This window comes from Pelecanus crispus, chromosome 11, assembly GCF_030463565.1.
Source record: "Pelecanus crispus isolate bPelCri1 chromosome 11, bPelCri1.pri, whole genome shotgun sequence".
In the NCBI taxonomy this organism is placed as follows: domain Eukaryota; kingdom Metazoa; phylum Chordata; class Aves; order Pelecaniformes; family Pelecanidae; genus Pelecanus; species Pelecanus crispus.
In genome coordinates this window covers 31,997,615-32,020,611 of record NC_134653.1, presented here as the reverse complement: position 1 = coordinate 32,020,611, position 22,997 = coordinate 31,997,615, and the positions used below count along the sequence as shown (strand labels likewise).

General features: G+C 41.8%; 1 protein-coding gene across 2 annotated transcripts in view; it reads left to right on the top strand.

Annotated features, from left to right (window-relative positions):
- The window catches only part of MLXIP (MLX interacting protein), a 50,029-nt gene extending 27,347 nt beyond the window's left edge, over positions 1-22,682 (top strand). The window contains exons 2-17 of one of the 2 annotated variants that reach the window (XM_075719327.1): positions 1,083-1,189; positions 1,545-1,630; positions 2,933-3,022; positions 3,292-3,333; positions 4,603-4,774; positions 5,736-5,825; positions 6,697-6,788; positions 6,942-7,605; positions 11,049-11,170; positions 11,917-12,103; positions 12,915-13,039; positions 15,017-15,115; positions 17,489-17,616; positions 18,638-18,761; positions 21,159-21,288; positions 21,982-22,682. In XM_075719327.1, coding sequence (XP_075575442.1) covers positions 1,083-1,189; positions 1,545-1,630; positions 2,933-3,022; positions 3,292-3,333; positions 4,603-4,774; positions 5,736-5,825; positions 6,697-6,788; positions 6,942-7,605; positions 11,049-11,170; positions 11,917-12,103; positions 12,915-13,039; positions 15,017-15,115; positions 17,489-17,616; positions 18,638-18,761; positions 21,159-21,288; positions 21,982-22,103 — 2,380 coding nt within the window. In that variant the 3' untranslated portion in view covers positions 22,104-22,682. The remainder of the gene's footprint in view (positions 1-1,082; positions 1,190-1,544; positions 1,631-2,932; positions 3,023-3,291; positions 3,334-4,602; positions 4,775-5,735; positions 5,826-6,696; positions 6,789-6,941; positions 7,606-11,048; positions 11,171-11,916; positions 12,104-12,914; positions 13,040-15,016; positions 15,116-17,488; positions 17,617-18,637; positions 18,762-21,158; positions 21,289-21,981) is intronic. The other variant, XM_075719328.1, reaches the window with a different exon arrangement.
- Positions 22,683-22,997: the final 315 nt, after the last annotated feature.

Sequence of the window (22,997 nt, the reverse complement as noted above, 5' to 3'; positions counted from 1 at the left end):
CCATCCCTAGAAACATCCCAGGCCAGGTTGGACGGGGCTCTGAGCACCCTGATCTGGTTAGAGATGTCCCTGCTCACTGCAGGGGGGTTGGGCTGGGTGGCCTCTAAAGGTCCCTTCCAACCCAAAGCATTCTGTGATTCTATGAATTGTGTGATTCTGTGTATGGCTAAAACCACAAAAAGTGAGAGGGAAAACCTGGGATAGGCACAATACCTGTACTTCAATCGATGGCTTGAAATTTACTGTGTTAGGAAAGTTTCCTACTTCCTCTGCTCTGTCAGTAGTATGGATTAATGATTCATAAAGGTGTGTTTTAAGGGCTGGGTAGTTTGTGTTTATACAGTGTTTACTGGAGTCCCTGTTACTTCTTCCTTTTTTGTTCCGTCTCCCTCCCACCTCCCAAGATTGTTCATACATAAGCCATTTCTCTTTCCAGCCTTCCCTTTCCTTGGAGAAAAGTTACTATTTCTAGTCTGTTGGTGATCGTGTGTGTCCAGTTGTGTTTACCAGCATTGTAGAATTGGTGGGTGGTGGTTTTTCTTGGGCCAGAACTGGCATTTCATTCTTCCTTTCCAGTGTTACCAGCCTGGAAAATAGAATGGAACTGTAGAAATGAACTTCTGTTGAATTCATCTAGCCCCTTGACAAAATCCAAGCCAAAACTATATGTGGCCAAACACAGAAAAACCTCGAGGCCAGGTTTTGGGCTTCATTTTGAGCAATCTTGTTCTCAGTTGATGGAAGCTCATGGGCTGGCATTTGAGAAGGTGGGATACTGGCAAGGAGAGAAGTGAGTTTGGGTGAAATGAGTTGCAGTCCTGCTGAAGATACTTGTAAGACCAGTTGTGACAGTTGTTAGCAGGCAGATGAGAACATGGAGGAGTCTTGAAAACTGGACTTGTCTCTAGCACCTAGGTCAGTAAGCTGTAAACAGTATATGGCAAAAGTTGTCACTGGCCAAGCATGGCTTGTTGTACTTTTTTCTGTTGACAGTTTGGCAGCTTTAGGGGGATGCTTTGGTTTGAAAGGAGTGGCAAGAGAAAACCTGAAATCAGAATGATTTTCTGTCTGTTTTGTTTCAGTGGGAAGCTGGTTTCGCCAAAATGGAAAAATTTTAAAGGCTTGAAACTTCAGTGGAGAGATAAAATCCGTCTCAATAACGCCATCTGGAGGGCATGGTACATGCAGTGTAAGTATCATGCTTGCTTGTGTTGCTTGCTATAAAATATTTTCTGAGAGGCGTATATGTAAGAAGCAGGAAAGAACTGAAATTACTGTCTAATGAAAAGCTCGAAAATCTGCTGAAGGCCCAGATGTCTCAGAGGCTGTCATGGCAGTGTCTTTGGATCAGTGCTTTCTTAGAGATATCCGCACAGAGGCTGTACTGAGTGGTCCAAGCACAGCCTGAGATTTCCCCATTTACTCTTGGCTATCTGGAAGGAACCCTGGCTAGATTTTTCTTTTTCACATCTTACCATTGAAGTGACAGGGCTTTTTGCAGAGCCTGCATGTGCCGAACACTCAGATTTTCATTCTGGTTTCAGACCTGGAGAAGCGCAAGAATCCAGTGTGCCATTTTGTGACTCCACTGGATGGCTCTGTTGATGTAGAGGAACATCGTCGGCCAGAGGTATGTAAAACTTGAGGAACAGACTAATGAGCTCTAAAGTTTATAACAAGATTTTCTTGGCCGCTAGATATGAGAGCAGCATAACAAGTCTTTGCTCTGATGTCTTTATTTAGAAGGAACCATTCATATAAAGCAGGTGTGCTGTTGAACTCATTTTTCTAAGTTTATCATATTGAGATGATCAAGTTGCAACCAGAAGGACATTTATTATCTGTGTAACTTATGTCTGTGTTCTGCTTTAGTGAAACATAAGTCATAGAAGTGCAATTTGAATAATTAAGATTTTGACAGCCACTGCTCTCTTCTGGCTGGATATTGCTGAAGTCAGTGGGAAATCAGTGATGACTGTTTCCAGGATTGAATCTAAGTGACCCTGTAAGAGTTTTCTGTACCTTTTCTTAATTGATGAGGTGTGATTTCTAGACAACAAGCAATTTCTTTTACTCTGTCAAGTCAGCTTCACAAAAAGAGTGAATATGAGTTTGTGTACTTTTCATTTTTGTGCTCTTGTAAACATAAATGAAAACTAATGTCTGCCCTCTGGCTCCTTGCAGAAAACCAGTGAGGCAATATGTGGTGCTCTCTATACTGCATAATTCTAGTATAATTTATAACTCGGAGGAGTTCCAGATGAGTTTGTGGAACTGCCTCAGGTTTTTGAAAGAACAATGTTGATGTTTGTGTTGAAAGATGATCCTCGAACACAAGAAAGTTGTGTTAAGGCCCTCGTTAGTCTGCTGTCCCCAACTTATACACTGCTATCTGTGATACATTAAAGACCCACATTGTTCTGATCCTTTTGTTGCTATTAGTATGTGGCCTGCGAGGTCATGCCTCTCCCAGAGCTGGACATCAGATTTCTATGGCTTTGTGTCATTCTTAACAGCTTTTGTGCATGTGTGTGCATGTTTATGTAGCCTTGTGAAATTCTCTTTGCCTGTTTTCTGCAGAACAGTGTCATATGCTTTATACATTATATTTTAGTAGATTCATTTTAAAGGTTTTTTTTTTTTTTTCCATTTCTTAACTGTTGGTTGTGGTTGAGCTGATGTGGTAAATGCTGACAGTGCAGTCAGACATCACCTCTTGTTTGTTTATTGTGGGAAAGATGAAGTTAGTACTATCAGATTTGCTCTGTGATAGCTGGACTGTGGGACAGTGTGGGCTGCTGATCATGAGCTCAAACAGAATTAGCATGCTTTCTTTTGCATTTTTTCTGCCTGAATATTTGCTTGGAAATTTATTGAACATTCAGCCATTATGTGATTCCATGTAATTCATGGTATGTGTTTGTGTTCTCAGGCCATTGCAACAGAAGGGAAATACTGGAAACGAAGAATTGAAATAGTCATCAAGGAATACCACAAGTGGAGAACGTACTTCAAGAAAAGGGTCTGTTGGTTTATACAGTGAAAGTAGCTTACTTGAACTTGGTCAGTATGTTGTTGCTTTTTGAGTTTTGATGTCACTTTTGCTAGCATGCAAGAATACTTAAAACACGATAAGCTAGTACAGGCATACTCATCTGATTAGTCCCACTTAACTAAAAATTATTGTGTTGGGACTAATTGTGCATGATTGGATGTTAGAAGTTTTGCAAAATCAGGTCATCTATGGGAATTTACAGGACCTTTAACATCTGTTTTGTTCTCCTTTTGCAGTTACAGAAACATAAAGATGAAGATCTTTCAAGTTTGGTCAGGGTAGGTAATACCACTGATAAGTGGCAGCATTTATGCTTGTAGAAGCTGCAATAAGTAACAAAGCTGTAACATGCAGTAGCTTGCATTGATTAAAATCTAAAGACAAGCATCTTGCTTAAACTGTAATTAAGGTTAGACACCTTAATGTTTCTGCACCTTAGAGAGCACTGTAAGACTTGTAGCTTAAATTGGAGGGAGGAGAGGTTGAATGTAAAGTGCTAACAGAAGAAATGAGAATTAGTATTGGGTGCCCAGAAAGATCAATCTCTTTGAGGGTTGGCACATTGTTTCGTCTTGTTACTGAATCGTAGCTGGCACTACTGCCTTGCTTGTGTAACTGGATCTGTGAAGATGTGTGTGCTACATGTTGCAGATCTTTCTGCTGCTCACAACATGGGCAAATAATGTGCCAGGATCCTTAAAAAAGGCAAAATGTTCAAAGGAACAATAGTATTACCATTTAGTATGCCTCCTAAAGCCATCATACCTGTTCAGATTTTTTTTTTTTTTTTTTTTTTTTTTTTTTTTTTGGAGCTCAGCATAAATCTGTATCTGTTCCAGTTTCACAAAACTCTCAGCTGTTTTGGCCATGAGCTCCCAATGCACCATCATGGTTTGCTGGTGTAGTTGCAGCTGCATGTTGTCTCAGCCACCAGAACCTGACTGCGTGTGCGTTTAGTCTGCAGCAAATGCAAGGCAATGCAGTTTAGCTTAGCCTATAGTGAAGGATGGGTAAACCAAGTCACATTATGTTATATTTTTCATGGGCTAAAAGTGCCCACAAAAATATCAACATACCTTGTGCAAAGTCAGATTACAATTACACTTAACTACATTTCAGAGATTCAGATACACTTCAAGATAAGGGGTTGTTTGCTTTGAGTTTTGGTGTGCATGTTATTTTTAAGTCTTTATTCAAACCAAGGGATTGTTAAACTGCAAAAATACACATGTAATCAATGAAACTAGAAAGCGTTGATGAAGTTATTTTGTCTTATGTCCTTCTAGTCAACATCTGGTTTTGGGGCAAAAACCTTTCCCAGAGTATTGTGGTATTCTACTGGAGTCTTCAGTTGTTGCTCATATCAGTGAGCTGAAGGTGGTGTTGTATTAGACGTACCACTGATCTGTTTCAGTCCATTTGAATGGCTCCTAAAGGAGAGTTTCTTTCTCTAAAAATGTGAGAAGTGAAGACTGGTTTTATATATCTGCACCTGACTGCTTTAGCGCTGTCTAGGCAGCCTGACTTTTCTTCCTTTCCTTTGGCAGGATGATGATGTGGTTCTCTGGCAGAAAAGAAGGTATGGCAGAGAAACCCCTGTCCCTATGGAGGAAGGCAGCCTCTTGGATGCCGATATGCTTATGTCCGAGTTCACCGACACACTGTTCTCCACACTGTCTTCACATCAGCTGGTTTCCTGGCCAAATTCCAGGGACATAGGTACTTGTTGGCTGTTAGCTGTGTTGATTTTTACGGTGGGAACCTCTAGGAGAAGTCTGGTTTGTTGCTTTGCTGCTTTTCCAGTCCTGCCTAAGTTTTTCTTATTTTGCTGATACAGATAAAAATAGGTCAGAGAATGTAGCTGTCTAATGCTTTATATATTCATCTAAATTTAATTTCTGTCTTTGCTTCTTACATGCTGCTCCTAGCATTGTCCTCTAATGTTGCTCTGAATAAATCTGTAATGAGCAGTATTTACCTTCATCAGTGGATGAAGGCATTGTTATTTATCTCAAAGTGTCTATGTGTGTGTGTATTTTTAAGGGAATGCCTATGTATTTTTCTTTGGATATGTCCCTTAGAACAAATGCAAATCACATCTCCTGTAAAAACAATCCCAAGAGCTACACAGTTCTGTTGAACGCTCTCTAACTCAAGGCACTGACTGTCTAATGGGACAGCACATGTCCACTATGCATCATCCTTGCTGCATGGATGTCTGAGCAACTCCAGAGCAACTGTGGTTTACATGAAGTGTACTTGAGGCAAAATGAAATGGATGATGGTTTATTTTAAAATATGGTGCTATGAGCTGTGGTGGTTCAGGTTGTGCTTCCCAGCAAGTTTATGTATTGTGCAGCAGGGGCAGGACAGGAGGTTTGGGAGCAGGAGGCGTCCAAGCTGGGCAATCCCCAGTTGTTAGTTAGAGCCTTCAGGTTTCACCTCTTCCATTTTACTAGTTGAAAGTTTCATTCCCCAATGGTTTTGATTTCAGAACTGTGCTGTAGTTCTGAAGAAAAGCAGATGCTCAGTTAATTTCAGCAGCAGTTTTTCCTGTAAACCTCCTGGCCAAGCCTGGCTGTGGAGTGTGTGTTGGTGTTCTAGCCAAATGCTATATTCCTACCACTGTTACTGTGCGAGTGATGTGAAGCTAATCTAATCTGTCTCTTGAATTTTCCAGCGCACTTAGGAAATGCTGACATGATTCAACCAGGGCTTATTCCTCTCCAGCCAAATTTTGATTTTATGGATACTTTTGAGCCTTTTCAGGGTAAGAACCAGATATATAGTCAGTTAATTCCTTTAAAATTGCAGTGATTTATGAACTAGTTTCTAACAGAAGATTAAACATTGCAGCTGTCTACTCTTTAGAAGGCAAGAGGTTTGAACAAAGGGTGTGAAGAGCACTTGATACATGTTTTCATTGTTCATTCAAGCAGATGCATATGTGGGTAGACTCCCTTGTTACTGTGACCCCAGTCCTTTACTTACCTGGGTTTGAGAGTCACTTTAGGATTGTTTATTCCAAAGTTTGAACCTGGTTGTTAATTTGCTTTTCAAAAGAATAGCATTTAGACCTTAAGTCATTGAGTAATTAAAGATAGAACATCAGATGTGGACAGGAGAACTCACAGAATCGCTAAGGTTTTCTCATTTAACACTTCTTAGTAATGAAGTGATTTAACACTTTGTTTGCCTTGGAACATTTTCTGGTACTCTCAAGAATTACATATGACATTAAACTACTACTGACAACTTTAATGCTTTTGGATCTTCATGGAAGTCAAAAATCACATCTGTTTGCTGGGTCTGCATGCAGTCTGTGTCGGATAACTGAATGTAGTGGGACTGCACTGAGAATCAGCTCTTGACTATCTGTGTGTAGGTGAACCTTAAACAGCAGACTGATTTTTGTATTGTCCTCAGCTTGCATGAAAGTTGAAGATGACTGCCCTGAAGAGATCAGTTCCTCTGGAAGACAACAATTCATTGCTCAGTCAGCAGCAGTTGTATGAAGCAAAAATCCTATGGTTTCATTGTTTGCTAAATAATATTTATATTCCTTTGAATTTTAGTATCTAGCAATGCTGTACCTTGAGTATGAAAAGTAGAAAATTAATAGGTGACTTTTCATATTTCAGATTTATTCACACCCAGTCGTTCCAGTAATTATTTCCCTTCTGTGTCTGCTGTCAGCTCAGCTACAACAGACAGCAGCAGCCATTCTTCCCAGGTAAGAGAGGTTCTCAATGTTTGAAATGGCCTCATCTCAGGCACATATGTGCTATGAAGATTCTCAGACATGAGCCATGTCCTTCTCAGGAGGAGTTCAGACAAGAGTTTCAGGGGTCATGTCTGAATCTGTAATATTTTTCTTTTCTGTCAGGCTCCTGTCCTGCCATCGGGTTCATTGCCCGACACACTTCCAGCGGGGAACATCAGTGATGGACTGATTGCTTCCTCAGTACCTGCTCCTGGCATTCCTGATGTTGGCGCTGACCAGTGTTCCAGCATTAGAAGTGGGGGATCTTTCATCCAGCCAGCGGACTTCACTCCTGACTCGTCTCTCAGCGGGCCACAAACTTTTATGCCAGTGTTTCAGACGCCCTTGCCACTGCTTCAACCTGCGACACAACAGCACCAGTCCCAGTTGCCTGCAGTGCCTCTGAATTCTAGCTTAAGCTCTCCGCCAGCTGCATTTGCTGCACCAGAAGCCCAGAAGTTTGGCCTCTGTGAATCTACAGTTATCACCCACACAGCTTCTGCTACGTTGACCCACAATGCCCCTGCCACCACCTTCAGCCAGAGCCAGAACCTTGTCCTGGCAACGCAGCAGCCAGGTGCAGGAGTGCCTTGTAACCTGGCTTTCCAGACTACTGTGCTGCAGGGACAGCCCCGGCCCCAGCTGCAGTCCCAGCTGACATTTGCACTCCCCAAAGCTGTTCCTCTGGTCAGTGCTGCGACAAGGCCCAAACAGTCACAAAAAATAGTGCCTGCTCTGAAGCCTGAAACAATGTCCTTAGTGTTAAAGAATGCCTTCATCACCCCAGGTGAGAAGTGCTGGTGGTGTTTTTATTTTCTGAGTGGGACTAGCAGGAGGGAGAGACCTTCTTGCTTTTCTTGGTTTGCATAATAGTAAAAATACAGCTTCCTGAACGGTGTCCAAGGGACCCCTGCATCTACTGGTGTGTGGCTGCACTGTTCAATGGGAAGCTCTGGACTGCTGTGAGGATTGGAAGCAGTTTGGTTGTGAGTGTGAAAAGGCGACCTGCCAAAGGGGGTAACTCCTCGTAAAATCTGTGCTGGGCTGTATAGATGCATCAGCACATGGGATGACTAGACCTCTGTGTTCCCACCCCATAGAAACCTTGGTTTTGATGTTTAATGCTGTTCTGATTAACTCTGCCCCTCAGAGCATTCAACCACGGTAGAGTAGGAGATGGTAGGGAAATAGTGTGGGATGGAGAAGGGCAGATCTGTCCCTGTCATTGACTCATCTGGTTGCCCTGGACAAGTCACTACGCCTACCTGTGCGTCGTCACGCTCTGTGATACCAGGGTACTGGTGTACATCCTTTGGTAATAATTCAGATGTGTTCTGAGGTTCATCTTAGTGTGCCTGAAACTCTTTGAGACCGAGTACAGTGTTGGCTAGGGAGCAGCTGTTGAAGTGGACCACAGCATTGGTCCAGATGGAAGCATGGGAGTGTGCCTCTCATCCACCATCAGGGCTCCCTAGAAGGACCGGGATGGTGTGAATCAGCCCTTCCAGTGGGGACGGACTAAGAACAGGCAGGGAGAGCTGGAGATCTTTGTCTCAAGCAATCTACAGACTCTTGAGATGCTGTCAGGAGCATGTGGTTTTCAGCTCAGAGTATGAGTGCCTATGCTGGGACCTCCACACTGGGTATGATTTGGAGCCATTGGCACTGCACAAGGCTAAGAATAGCAAGTGTGAGCAGAGAGAGTTTTGCTTGTGGTAGTTCTTATGGGAAAGCTCAAGACTAGAGCAGGACAGCCAGTACACTTTTTCTTGGGATTACTGCACACTGTTTTTAGACTTGTGCTGGCTCGGGGCCAAGTGACTTCAGCCACCTGAAATGCGCAACAACAATCCAAGAAAAACCCTGCCTGGAGGAGGATTGTTAAACAGGCTTTACTAAGGAGTAGGTGTGTTTGCCAGGGCCTGGCATTGTGGTTACCCACCAGGAAAAAAATAAAACCAAACCAAAACCAAAAAACCCCACTGTTCAGGAGCAGAACGGACTGAGCAATCTAATTCTAGCATGTGACTGGGAACAAGTTGGTCCGTGATTAATAACACTGGGGTGTTAATGGCAGTGTTTCTGTCTATAGTACATTATAAAGCAAGAGTCCATGTACCTTCAGCAGTCAAGACATGCATTTCTCACCTAGTAAAGCATTGTAGGCAACTCTCATTTTCAGAAAAGCTTTGTTCCTAGCTTTCTTAGTGCTTCCGGGGTTGTCCCTCACCCCATATATCACTTTCCCAATGCTTCAGCAGTTACTTCTAGACCACCACAACGAATGGCTTTTTCTCATCTAGATTTAAAGTTTTTGCGGTTTTTCATTCCTGGTAGTGGCATGTGTTCAGGAATCACAGTGCTCCTAAACTACTGGGACACCAAGCTCGGAGGTCAAATCCAAGATTTTGTGTAAAGACTGGAGATGTATTTTTGGCAATAGAATAAACATCGGTACTTGTAACTGAGGCATTTATGCCTGTCATTTGTGTTCAGGACAAACAAATCATCTCATGACTATAAAGCAAATTGCATTATAACCTCTGTTAGAAAGGGATGTATAACATCTACTGCCGTGTGGTACAAGGACTCAAAGATCTGCACAGATTGTCTCATCAGGTGCAAGACTTCACATGGGAAAGAATTCTGCTATCACCACTTTGGGATAAACGTTCTGATTTTAAGAGGAAAGTCTGCAAAAGATGCATGTGTAGGATAGAAACATGAAAAATGTAAAGGGGCATCTAAATATGTGCTGATCATTACAGTTACCCAAATATGAAAGTCAGAAATACCAAGTTTGTGCAGCAGCGTTAATGCACTGGTAAGAGTAGGCTCTTTAGCTCAATAGAGATGTCATAAGTCTGGCTGAACATTAGTGAACAGTGGAAGGGTTGTGATTCCAGCTTTATATGTGGGAATGCTCAGACAAAGAATGAACTCCCTGTATCAGAGTGACAGTGCTCTCTGCCAGATATACCCACGCAAGGGCTGACACAAGGTTTGCGCATTCCACAGGCCTTTCTAATAAAGGCTATACAGAAACTTTAGTTGATTCAAAACACAGTTGTTAGTCACAGGTGACACAGTAGGGGAGAGGACATTAGATATCCTGCACTGTCTCCCTGTTTTGCTGTGTATGTCCTTCAAAATCCTGATGCTAAACTGCAGAGGGGTAGGTTGGTAGTCACTGAGCTATTGTGACACTTTTCATACATCGTGACTTTATTAGTACAAAGGAGAGCTGAAGCCAATACAGGCTAGAATGAAACTGAGTAAGTTTGGTTTAGTTTTCTCAAAAGCATACAGAAACTGTGTCTTTGCATGATTCTTCCCTTAGTAACAATATAGGATAGCTAGTCATGCTCTCGCTGAAGTCTGGGCAAGAACAATGTCAGCATTAATGCCATGTCAGTAACTGTACATCTGCATTGGTTAAATTGAGACCTTAACAGGTTTATGTTAGACTAGAATACTGTAGTGGTGAAAAAAACTTTAGAGCAAGGATCCTGATTCCTGTCATAGGGGCAAGCCTCCTGTACAGACTTTCTTTTGAGATTTTTTCGTAACTTTCTCTGTGGAGACAATTGCTGCTATTCACAGTTATCTCTAGCTGTCTAACACTGCAGAACTCCTGGTTCTTTAGCCTATTTTCTGGAATTTTGGTGCTGATTCCCAATCACATTTGGCTGTCTTGTGCTTGTGTGTCATGTAAAGCATCTGTAAAACTAGATAGTGAAAGAAGCTAGTAGAGTGAAGTGGTGAGAAAGATAATTTAATATGTATACAGAGAAGCATGAAATATTGAATGTGCATCCTTCAGCTGGTTTCTGTCATTGACCCTTTCTGGGTCAGCAGAGCAAGCCTGAGATCCAAGAAATATGGATGTGAGAGGAGAGGTGAAGATGATCCTCCTTCTGTGAAACCCAGCTCTGATAGAATGAAGACACTTTACACCTTCCTGATTTACTAGGTACAGCTGTAAATTCACCTTGAAATAGTGACAGTGGTGCTAGAAGCCTCGGAAAAAACTGGTGTGTTAACGTCCTTTGTACTGGATTCATGGGATTGAGATTATCAGAAAACTGGTGGCACTTTGTATTGCAATGAAATAATACCAAATAGGTGCCCATTAATCCATTCCCCTGTTCAATGACAAGTTATTTCATACAAAATAATCTCCAGCTTTTTTTTTTTGTCTCATTAACTATTCTAACTTGTGTTCTTCAGCTGCCTTTCAGGGACAGTCCAGAGCTGTGATTGTAACTCCAGCACCTTTAAAAAGAGAGGGGATTTTGACGCCAGCCACGTCTCAGTCTAATGTTGCAATTGCACCAGCTGGAATTGTCAGAGTAAGGAGAAGAAAAAAAATATATTTGTTTTTTAGGCCTGTTATTTGCAAGTAGTTAGAGCCATAATGTGCTCAGGAGGGTAACTAGTCCGCTAAATCTCACCTGTTACCCAGCACATAAGCATTTGTGCATTCAGCATTATGTTTGCTTATTTTTAATATAGCTACTTTATGGGCCTGGAAGCTCTATCTAGTCTTCACAGACTGTCTCACACAACAGTAAGATTACAGAGAGGCATGTATACACAGTATTGTGAATGGGGATGGTTTGTGCTTTTATTAATCGTGCAGAAGCTAGAAGAAACCCAGGATGCTCACCTTTCCATTTACGTATTGGAAAGCATGCCTTGAGTATATGAGTGGGTTTCCCAATATGTTGTATGCAGGAAGATGGAAATAGTTTTTAGTCTATTATGCTGTTGATGTGTTATAATACTGCTTTAAGTTATGAAAGGATACTGGTCTCCTGCCAGAAGTCTGACTTCAGTGCCTGCCAATTCCTTATATATTAGTCCTTGTTTCGTGTCATCAGATTGTTAATCATGTATTAATTTGCTGCTTTTAGTGAAAGGCAAGGTAACAAATCTCTCTCTCTCTCTCTCTCTTTTTCTTTCTCTCTCTTCCCCCCCCCCCCCCCCTTTCTCCTTTCTCTCATCCCTTCTCTCCCTCTGCCCCCATCCCCCCGCCTCCTGCTCTCTTTTTTCTTTCTCTCTGTTTTTCTCTGTGCTATTTCTATGCTGTTCCCAGGCTCCCGGGGTGACGGAGTTCCATAGTAACATTGTGGTTGGTCCAGCACAGCGAGCACCAAGTAGTCAACAAACCCAGTCCACAGTCTCACATCTCTTCTCTCCTAGTGTAGTCCAGGATGTGTTGGTGAAAGGAGAGCAAATCCCTTCCCACAGTAGCAGTTCACAAGTTCCCTCACCTACACCTAGTAAGTTAGTAAGCTGTAAGCATTCTCTCTCCCCTACACATGTAAGCGTGTTTCCATTGGTTAGGCAGGGTATAAATGGGCCTTGAGGATCCCTGGATGATTTTTTGAAGGAAAAGCTCGTTAGGCCCTTCTACCCTGCAGATTCAGTTGCATCCAGTTGTTTGCAATTTTTGTCTTAAACTACTGTGCAGTGTTCCCACAAACTGCAATTTTGTGCTTCCTGTAAGTGGCTCCTTTCTAAAAGGGTGTACTGTCATAGTCACCAAGAAATGTTACCCGTTTGAAAGGCATCTGTGTAGAAAGTGCTGAATAGGTTTGTTGTTCAGTATCATAACTCTAATTTTGATTGGAGGATCTCAGACACAGTCCTTGTTAACAGTAGGTAAGTGCAAAGATTCCTTTTGCATGCGTGTGTGAGTGGTAGCTGGGCCGGTTTTAGAGACATACACTGGTTTTGCTGGTAAATGGCTTGTAAGCGTTACCGTCATGTCCCAGGCCATTAGAGCCTCAAATGGGGGAGTCTAGCAGGACAATGGAATTGCAGCCTATGCGTTCAGTGTGCCTTTCCTGAAATGTGGTGTGTGTGAGAGGAGTATTACATATTGTTATTTGGGACGTATTAGCCTTGTGCCATGACATACTAAGCTTTCCCAGCAATCTTGACATTTTCTAGCATGTGGTTGCTTCATCAATGAGTATAATTTGGTTGCCGACTGCATTTCAGTTCAATTCTGAATAGAAACGTCTCAGCAGTTACATTTGCTACAAAAAGTTCTTTGTTAATGTGACTTGTCTTTCTTCCTTTATGAAGGCCGGGACTGTCAGAATTCAGGCCAAGCTTCCCCCTGCACCTCTGAGCAGAGCCCCAGTCCACAGTCTCCCCAGAACAGCTGCTCAGGAAAACCTGCCACTGACCCTAATATGGCTGCATTTAAGGTGTGTGTCCTTTCCTTTGAGGTGCTTTTCTTCTTCGCCTTTCTAGCAACTTTTCTGCCCTGATGTCTGAGCGTGGGCTAGACAGTAAGTTGTGCTTCAGGAACGGTGGGGTATTTGTGGCTTAGGCATAGCTTGCACTGCATCTGTGCTGCTCTGTTCAATTTAAAATGTCAGACTTTAATATAATGGGTTCTGCTCCTCAGGATTGTGTCACCAGAGGGGCCAGGCTTAGCTGTACCTCTGCAGGTCCTTATGGTCACGACAGCAGTTCCTACTGTGGCTCACAGGAGTGTTGTGACAGGTCTCAGTTTACGTGGTCAAAGGTTTCGGGCTTAGTTTTCTAAACCATGGCTTTTTGCCATTGTTCTGTTGGGGATCTTCAGGTCTGCAGGGCTCTGGCCATCGCTGGAGGCGGAGTTCTTGACCTGCTGAGTTAGTTGCATGTCTCCAGCGATGCTATGCTGCTCCACCGAGAAGCAGCTCCACAGACTCTACAAGTTACATCTGTAAAACGCTTTGAGAATTATTGGGGTAAGAACTTGGCAGTCTAGAGATAGCATCTGAAAGTTGGCTGTACCTCATGCACAAGCTGACCTTGTCAGAATACTTTCTGTGATGGTATGAGAAGCTTCTCCCCAAAAACAGCCAATGCAGGAAAATCAACTCTAACCCTCTCATTCATTCTGTTGTGAAAGGGAGTGTTACTTAACGATTTTACAAGTGCCAGCCTCTTTTTGGCTTCTCTGTCTTTGTATACCCTGTGAGTTGATGTCAGCTTAGTTATTCCCAGGGCAGAAAGGTAGGTTTAAACACTTGCAGCCTGTGATTGCACTCAATTCTAGCTCTGTTGCAGAGGAGAATCAGAACTGCCACTTGCTCAGCATGCTGCAAGTTACTCATAAAAGTTTGCAGTTCTTTGCTTGGCATAAATGCTCACAATCAGTAGTTGCAGCCTGTTCTCGCTGCTAGAGGGCAAGTTAACAAAGGAACAAATTATTCGGAATGGCCGATGGGGGAAAGTGGCCACTAGATGGAGAAGTGTTCTTAAAAGTAAGGGCACTGCAACGAGATAGGCTTTATAGCCATTTAAACTCGCCTGCTTTGACAGGAATTGCTTTGGATGTGTGCTGTCAGTAACTCCCTTGTAAGACAAGAGAGAAACAGTGATGTTTGCCAGTCTCTAGGTGTATGTTCTTTTGCTCCTCTGCATTGTTGGTTAAACAGTTCTCTGTTGCTGGGTGATGTTGTTTTTTCAGCTTGGCAAAGCATAGAAGGCGCTGGAAATCTCGTGTCTGCTCTTGAACCTGCATATTCTGTGTTTTTGGGCAGCCACTTCACCACTTTATAATGGAGGAAAACAAAGTAATAAAATGCAGTGATGGTGAGCTACCGCCAGAAAGCCTAGCTCTGCCAAGAATGCATTCTCAAAGTGCCAACTCCTTATTTTCTAAACAGGATTTTGGTGGAAATAACTTCTAAGTTTTTAATTGTACAAATGAAAATGTTAATTCCTGACAAAGCCTTTATCCTCAGGATAGGCCAGACTTGTAGATTCTTTTTTCTTTTTCTTTTTTATTTTTGTCAGACTGGCTGTTTACATCAGTAAACATTATGTATGTATTAGGAATAAATGATATGGACTGTTTTAAACTTAAATTCTTCAACAAAATCCTAACTAATTACATGCCTCAAAAATTGGAATTTGACTTCAGAAAAGGAAATTGTGTAACAGTCTTAAATAGGAATTTTTACTTTAGGAAGAAAACCTTACAAGGTTTGGAATTGAATTTAATACACTGGACACTTCTTTTTAATAAATTGTTGTTTGCAAATTTATAGTCATGTGGCTTTGACTGGGAAGATACTGAATGCCACAAGTCAATAAAAATGACACTGCGAATTTGAAGAGCTGAAATAGTCATAGCAGTAGAATGGTAAAGGAGAACAGCATAGACTGAGCTAATTTTATTTATGCAGAATCGAAGAATGAAGCATATTTCAGAACAAAAACGGAGGTTTAATATCAAGATTGGTTTCAGTACTCTGAACAGCTTGGTTTCAGCCAACTCCAAGTCGGTAAGTAACTTGGCAGCACTAACAGTTTAATATGGAATATAAGAAAGAGCTATTCTAAAAAGACTTGTTAATACATTTAATCTCTTCATTGTTGACTGAGAGTGCCAGTCAGTCAGTGAAGGTACTTGAACTGAGGGACGTGGAAAGGGAAGGGTGATAAAATCATGGCTTATACTCAAAAGAGTGTGTGAAAGCGGTTCATTTTTTAGACATTGTTGTTCTGATGCAGCTTCAAATGTTGAACACGTCTTGTCTGATGAGATGCTGCATCTTTAAAGCCAACAGGGAAAGAAGAAAACCTGATCTTTGCAATCTTTGCTCTTGGGACCTCAGTAATGAAGATTTTTGTCATGTTTGCAGCGTAAGATGACTTTGCACTTACTGTTATGTCACCTTTCTTCTGACATACTGGCTTTTTATACCCATTCTGGATGAGTTCCGGTCCCCATAGCTTGTCTTGAAAAAGCTATGGCCAAGCCAGTGTTGTAAACTTACTCTGCCTGAACCATGAGCCAACCAGAAGCCAGGTAGATGCTGTTGGTATGATGCCTGGCTTGATATACCTTGACATTTGGCCTGAGCTAACATACCCACCAGCTTGTTAGCTTAGGTTTCATGTTGTGCTGCGTTTGGACAGCTGAGAGCATGGCAAAGCAACCTTGTGTGCCTGCAAATACTGTTGAAACATTTCAAGAGGGCTGGTTGCCCCTTCTTCCCTCCCAGTACACCCCCCTCCCCGATTCAGAACACTACAGCTCCAGCAGCAGGGCACACGCACAGTCCCATCTCCCCCTCCTGTACACATGCACCCTAGTACCCTGGAGCCAGAGAAAGGGGGGCAGCAGCCCCATCTCCCCATGCTCCAGACCCACTGCCTCACAGCTCCATTTCCCTCAAGTCCACAGCCCCAACTCCTCACCCATGCCTGCACCCCAGACCCACTGCCCCACAGCACACCTCTCCCTCACACTAGGGCCCCTGTGCACCAGTACTACCCTACAGCTTTCCCCCCTCATCCTCTCAGCCCCCCACACTGCTCCACAACCCAGCTCCCCTTGATCTTTCCCCAGCTGGAGCACCCAACAGCCCACCTCTCCACACCCCCCACCACTGCCCCACAGCCTGATCTCCCCCACAGCCCCTGCACTGCCCCACAGCCTGATGTCCCCCATGCCCTCGCCTCCCTGCCACAGACCACTTCCCCATGCTCTCTCCCTACAGAGCCAAAGGAAGGACAAAAAAATCCAGTGACATTTCTAAAGCTTCCTACACCGATGAGATCTCTGCCTCCCAGGAGTCAGGAGCCTGACCAGTTCAGATGATTTTGAAGATCTCTCTAGGACTCTTTACATCTAGTATCACCCAGCTGCCTTTAAGAATTTGGCCCTGTGCCCACAGCCTTGCAAATATTCTCAGGGATTTTTTTTGCCCCGTCACCTGTCTTTTGTGCATAGATTTACAGAGAAAAAAATTTCCAACTGACTTCTCATTGTCAACTGACTTTGTCCAAATTAAGAACATATTCTGGCTATGCTAGTTAACTTTGCTAAATTGAAATCAAAATAATTGAAACATAGTCTTGTCTGCACAACAAAATTCTATATGTCCTTTAAATACCAGTACCTTTTGAAACATGGAAAATATGAAAGCTTATTGTGCAGCATATTGATTTGTTTATATAATTTTAATAGTTTTATATATTTAGGCTGTAAGTTGTCAGAATTTCACTTCCTGGTTTGAATAGCCTATTTGAAAGGTAATCAGCTTTGAAAACTCAGCTTTTGTAAAATGGCTGATTATTTTATTTCTCAAGTACAGATTTTTAATTCATTCCTCAAAACTGAAGAGTATTTTAAAAAAAGATCTGTGGCATTGTTTCTGTCTCTTTTGGTGATAGCTAGGCCTTGTTATCTTCTGTTTAATAACTTCAGGATTCCCAAACTAAATAATCTATATTGTCAACTTCAAATAATGCTTCTAACAGCACTGTAAATCTATCAGCAGATGTAGTGTATCTTTCAATACTAAAGTAAGAATTGTAAATATTTTTAAGAGGATAGGTAATGAAATAAAACATTTTAAATTATTAAAATACTTCTTTCAACAAAGTAGCAAAAATGTAATTTGTGGAAGAAAACAACCACTGCAACCACATTTCTCTGTACCAGTGTGCAAACAGGAGTCGGAGAAATGAAGAGTTTAGTATTATCTTAAGTGTTTCGCTCTGCCTACCTGTGTGCTTTTGCACACAGTGAAGAAAACTTAAGAAAAGGTGCTGAAGTGCTTTTCTAGGTGTTACAGCAGGTTGGGGCAAACTCTTCATCTGTTTAGCTTTGTTCCAGAAAGTGAGCTCTATGTTTGTGTTTGGTCTAGATCAGCCATGCAATCACGCTCCAGAAAACAGTAGAATATATCGCTAAACTACAGCAGGAAAGAACACAGATGCAAGAGGAAACCAGGCGCCTTCGGGAAGAAATCGAGGAGCTAAACGCTACCATCATGTGAGATTTGGGGAGCTTTTTGTAATGAAGCAGAGCAGCTTGAATGTTGCTTTGGCTAACAACAGGGAATGTTTGCCTCAGATGTCATGCCAAACAACAGATGGGTATTGAACAGAAGTAGAGTTGCTACCAACTTCCAAACAAAAAGCATAGTTGCTGTGGAATGGGCATTGGTAGCAAACCGTGCGGATTTTCAGCAAGCTCTGAGCATGAATGCACAACAGTGGCAGCATCCAAAAAGATGCATCAGGTCAGTTAGAATAATTCTGAGAAGCAGCCAGCGATGATGTTTTTTTAAAGCTATGCTCACTGTGCGATCAAACACTCTTACTCTTCGTGATGGCTTTGCTGCAGTTTTCTTTCCAAATGCAGTCAATTTTTATAGGAAAATATGGTTGAGTACATAAGACGCAGGACTTGGAATCAAGGAGCTTGCCACTGGCTGAACATAACTCTGATAAGTCACTTCACCTTCCTGGTGCCTCAGTTTCCTCTGTGGGTTTACCCTAGTTATGTTCTACAGAAATGTTAGGCTTAGGTATTATGTTAGACTTATCAGCAAATCAAAATCTTTTTATTTTTCTTTAAAAGTATGATGATGTCTGTTTGGTTTTATTTTAAATTGATCTGCTTCTTAAGAATCTCTGTAACATTTTCTTCTGCAGCATTGCTCAGGAGTAACTCTGTAAATTTTTCCTTGACTCCTAATGCGCCTTTTTCTAATTGGATGCCAAAAACTACTTTGTCCTATGTTATAATTTGTTTTCAGTTTTGTTGCTTGTAATAAGAAGTGTGTAGCAGCTTGAGAAACCGCTTTGCTGCGTGAATGTAGACAAAACTGATGGGAAAACAGTATGTATTCCTGGCTATAACAATTACATTCTGCAGGGGTTATGCGCTGGGAAGCCACCTCGGTCAGGGATGCTGGGGATACACACTTTTCTCTTGCTATAATTTAGTGTGGAAGAGAAGTGTGTCCTTTTCTGGTGAGAATTCTGACCTCAGAACATCTTCTTTTCAGTTCTTGTCAACAGCAGCTCCCTGCTTCTGGGGTTTCCATAACATGGCAGAGATTTGACCACATGAGGAGGCTGTTTGATGAGTATGTGAGAAGCAGGACCCTGCAGAACTGGAAGTTTTGGATTGTATCCTTTTATGTTAATGTGATGAACTTGAGGATTGCTACTAATATATTTAGAGCCAAGAACTCTGGATTCTGATGCTGTGACTTTAAGCCAAGTTATTTAAATAACATAACTCCTCAGTTTTCATTCACATCTGTATGTGGATATGAGTCCTTGCCTTATAGGCTGTCGTGGGGCGGAACTTGTTCACCTTAAAGTATGGGAGGTAACTTAGAAGTAAAATGCAATACAAAGGCAAGGTTTTCTTGGTGGGTTATTATACTGCAAGAAATGTTTAATGGACTGCTTCTGTAAGTGTAGCTCTTGTAGTCTCCAATGCTAGCAGCTGTGCTTGTAAGCGAATGAGAATGCAGGAGGTAGAAAGACAAACTGAATGAAACCAAGTTAGCTGCATTTGTGCTGTGCTGTATGGACTTAACTAGTTTGGATCAAGCATTATTAGCTTGAATCAGTGCAAGGATATTAGTAATTAGCAATGAGCAGTAGTGTTAACCTTCTCTTTTCCCATTAAACTTCATATGTTCATAGAGGTGGTGCAACTGTGGAACCTCTGGATCCTACAGCACTATTAACTCTGGAACAATTTCAAGTGAATTATGAAAATAGAGGTCTTTTGATGTAAGAGTGAAAACGGTTATTTAAAGACAATCCTGCACATGTTTGCTGATTGGATAGTGTGTTTATTTTATGCTGCTCCAAGATGTTAAATAGCTCCAGAATTTGGAAGTGAGACACTTGTAGAAAGTGGCAGAGGTTTATTAGGGATGAAGATGCAATTTTCGGTAGCAGGGTTTTGTAGTATTTGGGGAAAGACAAAGGCTTCTGTAGTTGGTGAAGGAGAAGATTGATAGGCAAAGTAACATTCCCAAGCTTCACTTTACAAGTCAGGATGTAACTGCGATGGAAAGGTTGTTCTAACAGTTGGATTGAATCCTTAACACATGCTGACATATTTCAGAATGTCTTGCAGTAAAAGCTGACAAGGTCCAGGGAGTGAGTGGTAATAATAATAATAATAATATCTCATCCTCATGAAATGACTGTGAGAGAGAGAGAAGGGCAGTTTCATTACAAATATGAAAATACCATAGTTTCTGTTGCATATAGGAGGGAAATGAGTAATCTGGTCTTGGGCTCCTAGAGATAACCCAAGAATAGAATACTCTTGAATATTAGAATATCAATTGAATAATACCCATGTTGTTCTTCCAGTAACTCTGTAAAAGTCTGTAAGGGCATGCAAATCCCCTCAAGTATTCCAGGCAATTGTTAGACCTATCTTGATTGTCAGCCACAGGGAGAAAGATGAGGGTGCAAGACAATGCTGAAGTTGGTTTGGACCACATTCTCATGTGCTGCTGACTGTAGTCAGAAAATTCCATCCGGAGTAACATGGTAAAACCACAGATTCTAAGCCTTCAGATGAGTTTTGTTGTCCAACCAGCTTCTGAAATAAATGTACCTGTAAGCTGGAATCTACTTAGTGAATTATTGTGGCAATGTTTGGGTTCATATATGGTGACTATTTCAGGAAAGCTCATCTGAAAGCCTGGGAGCGGGGCCAACTGAGGCTTGTGGTGGTGCTCTGTATGTTTTAATACAGTACAGGCTAAGAATTCTGTGTGCTCCTTTTTTGACAGGAAGGTTATTGCCAGCTCCAGGCCCATCCTTCCAAGCTGTGATGACAGCGAAAATAAAAGCCTGACAATCCTCAGCTTGCTATTGTTCTGGTCCACATAGATGCAGATCAGCAAGTCTAGTCCTTGGTGTGGGAATCCTTGCCATGCCATTGATCATCTCTAAGAATGTGCTTACGTACTTTGAGGTCTTTGGTTAGCTACAGTAGCAGAGAACTTGAGTGTTTGCTGAAAAATCTGCCTGAGGAATTGGCTGAATACTTGCACTGTTGGCCTTGTCTGGACTCACTATTGCCAGGCAAGACTCATCCAGGTACCCCACCCTGGATGCATCTGTGGTGTGCTATGGTAAGTGGTGTGGTTACACTACAGCTTCTATGTCCTTTTGCTAGGAAAGCATCAGTGTTATATGAAAAAGGTGGCAATGAAGAAATTGGATGAATTACATGTAGGTAGAAGTTTCAGATGCTCATGTGCTTGCAACAGTGCCACAGCATGCAGTTGGTTTGTAGATCAGGTGAGTTGTACAGGAATTTTACAAAAAATAACAGGTATCACTAGGAACTGAGGTTCAGTTTTTTCCTTTGTCTTAGTGTTACAGATTTCAAAAAATATTTTTTGAAACGTTGCAATCCCTCTAGTAGTTGAAGTCCACGTAGAAGTCGATTGTTCTCTCTGCAGACTGAGCTGTAGTAGCCTTTCCCATAGAATATTTTGAACTCTTCCTTTGTTGTCTCCCTTAACGTTTGATGATTTGCAGTTCAGCATTATTATTAAGCCATTGTTTGAGTCCTTCAATGGGATGGTTTCAACAACAAGCTTTAAGGATCTGAATCAAACTGCAATGGCCTGGTTGGATCAGCACTGTTCTCTTCCTGTTCTGAGGCCAAGTAAGTGAAGTTCTGTCCAGCAATTATTCCAGATCATAGGAAGTGAGACCATATATAATACCATTTCTTGAAAGTCAGAGGATGACAAAGAAAGCACATGATGCTGAATATGACTTTCAGTTCCATTTATTATCTCAGTGGAAAAATAAGAACCTCTTTTGACTGTGAAGACACTTGGTTGCATGCTTAACACTGGACAGAAAAAGACCCCAAACTGCTGAATATAAATGCCAGAATTTAAACAGTCTCAAGCTGTGTTTAAATTTGAGACACTGCGCTCTAGTTGGAGTAAGTTTGGCAGTGTGTTTATCTCATTATGAAGGAAGACTTCTGAGATGTGTATTGAGCTTTGGAATGACCTTCTGTTTGGCCATGATTGCTTGATCCTTTCCCCTTGCAATTCAGCAAGTATTTACATTTACAGTTGTAATTGCCAAGTGGTGCTCTCCTTTGTAGAAGAAATAGGTGGGGTTTTTTAAAGTCCTAGGGCTCCGCTCCTTGTTCCCTGGGCACAGTTCTTGCACATCTCTGTTTATTGCTGTTGCTGTGTGTGGAGGCATGCATGTTTTGCAGAAGTATTTCCATAATTCTCTCATGCATAACAGCCTTGCAGTACCTGCACACTGTGCTGCATGGAGCTGTTTGCAGTCAGGCTAATGGCTTTTCTTGGTACTTTTCTGCCTTTTTTTATAGTGGTGCTGAACACACTCCGGCATCTAAGTACAACCACCTCAATTCTGTCAGATCCATCTCGCCTGCCCGAGCAAGCTGCTGAGGCAGTTAACAAGATGAACAAAGCAGCTGGCGAAACCTAACAACCAAAGACAATGAGTTGCTTATACAAGGGGTGGAGAACCTGCCAGTCTAGCAGCCTGGCGAGTCTCCTTTCAGTTGGTGCACTTTAGAAAGAATTCTCTCCTTCACCTGAGACGTTGTTCAGGGCATCTGGCTCTGCCTTCAGAATATGTGGAAGTATGATGCAACGTTGTCATAACGTTTTGATTCCTCTTCAGTGCTTGTACTCCGTTAAGTGAGAAAACACCAAGCTCAGGTAAATTCGGCAGGTTTGAGTCCTGCAGGCAGCAATATATCTCCATCAATGCAGCATGCATCTATACGCAACAAACATATTTCTGTGAAACACCTTCAAGTACTAAGTTCTCTGAAGTGTAAATCATGTACACCAAGGAACGTTCTCTTAAAGGGGAAATATGCTTTCAATTTCATGAAACAAAATGTGCTTTTTATTTTATTTTCTGGTATTCAGTTCCATTTGTTTTACTTGAATAGTGAAAATTGTTAAACAGGATCATATTAAAAACCAAAGGAGAAGAAAAATCTGTCAGTGATGTCAACTTGTGGCAAAAATACTAAAATTAAAATCTCAGGCTGTGTTTTGTGTATTTTTATTTCAACGAGTGTATCATTGTATATGATCAATTTCAAGACGTGCTTTATTTTCTAGCAAATAAAGTAGCTGATTTTTATTATTTTTTCCTGATAATAGCCATTGCAAGTGAGTAGCAGGCTGTGCAGTAAGTACAAGAAAGCAGTTTGAGATTGTATAGAGTCTGCAACTAGGACGGATCCATGAATTTCATACCCATTTAATCTGTGAACAGTTTTCTTGCACTCTGCAGAGTTCAGCTGCCTTCCTCATAAAATGTGCACATATAAAACACATCCATAGATAAATGTAGTAGCGCTTC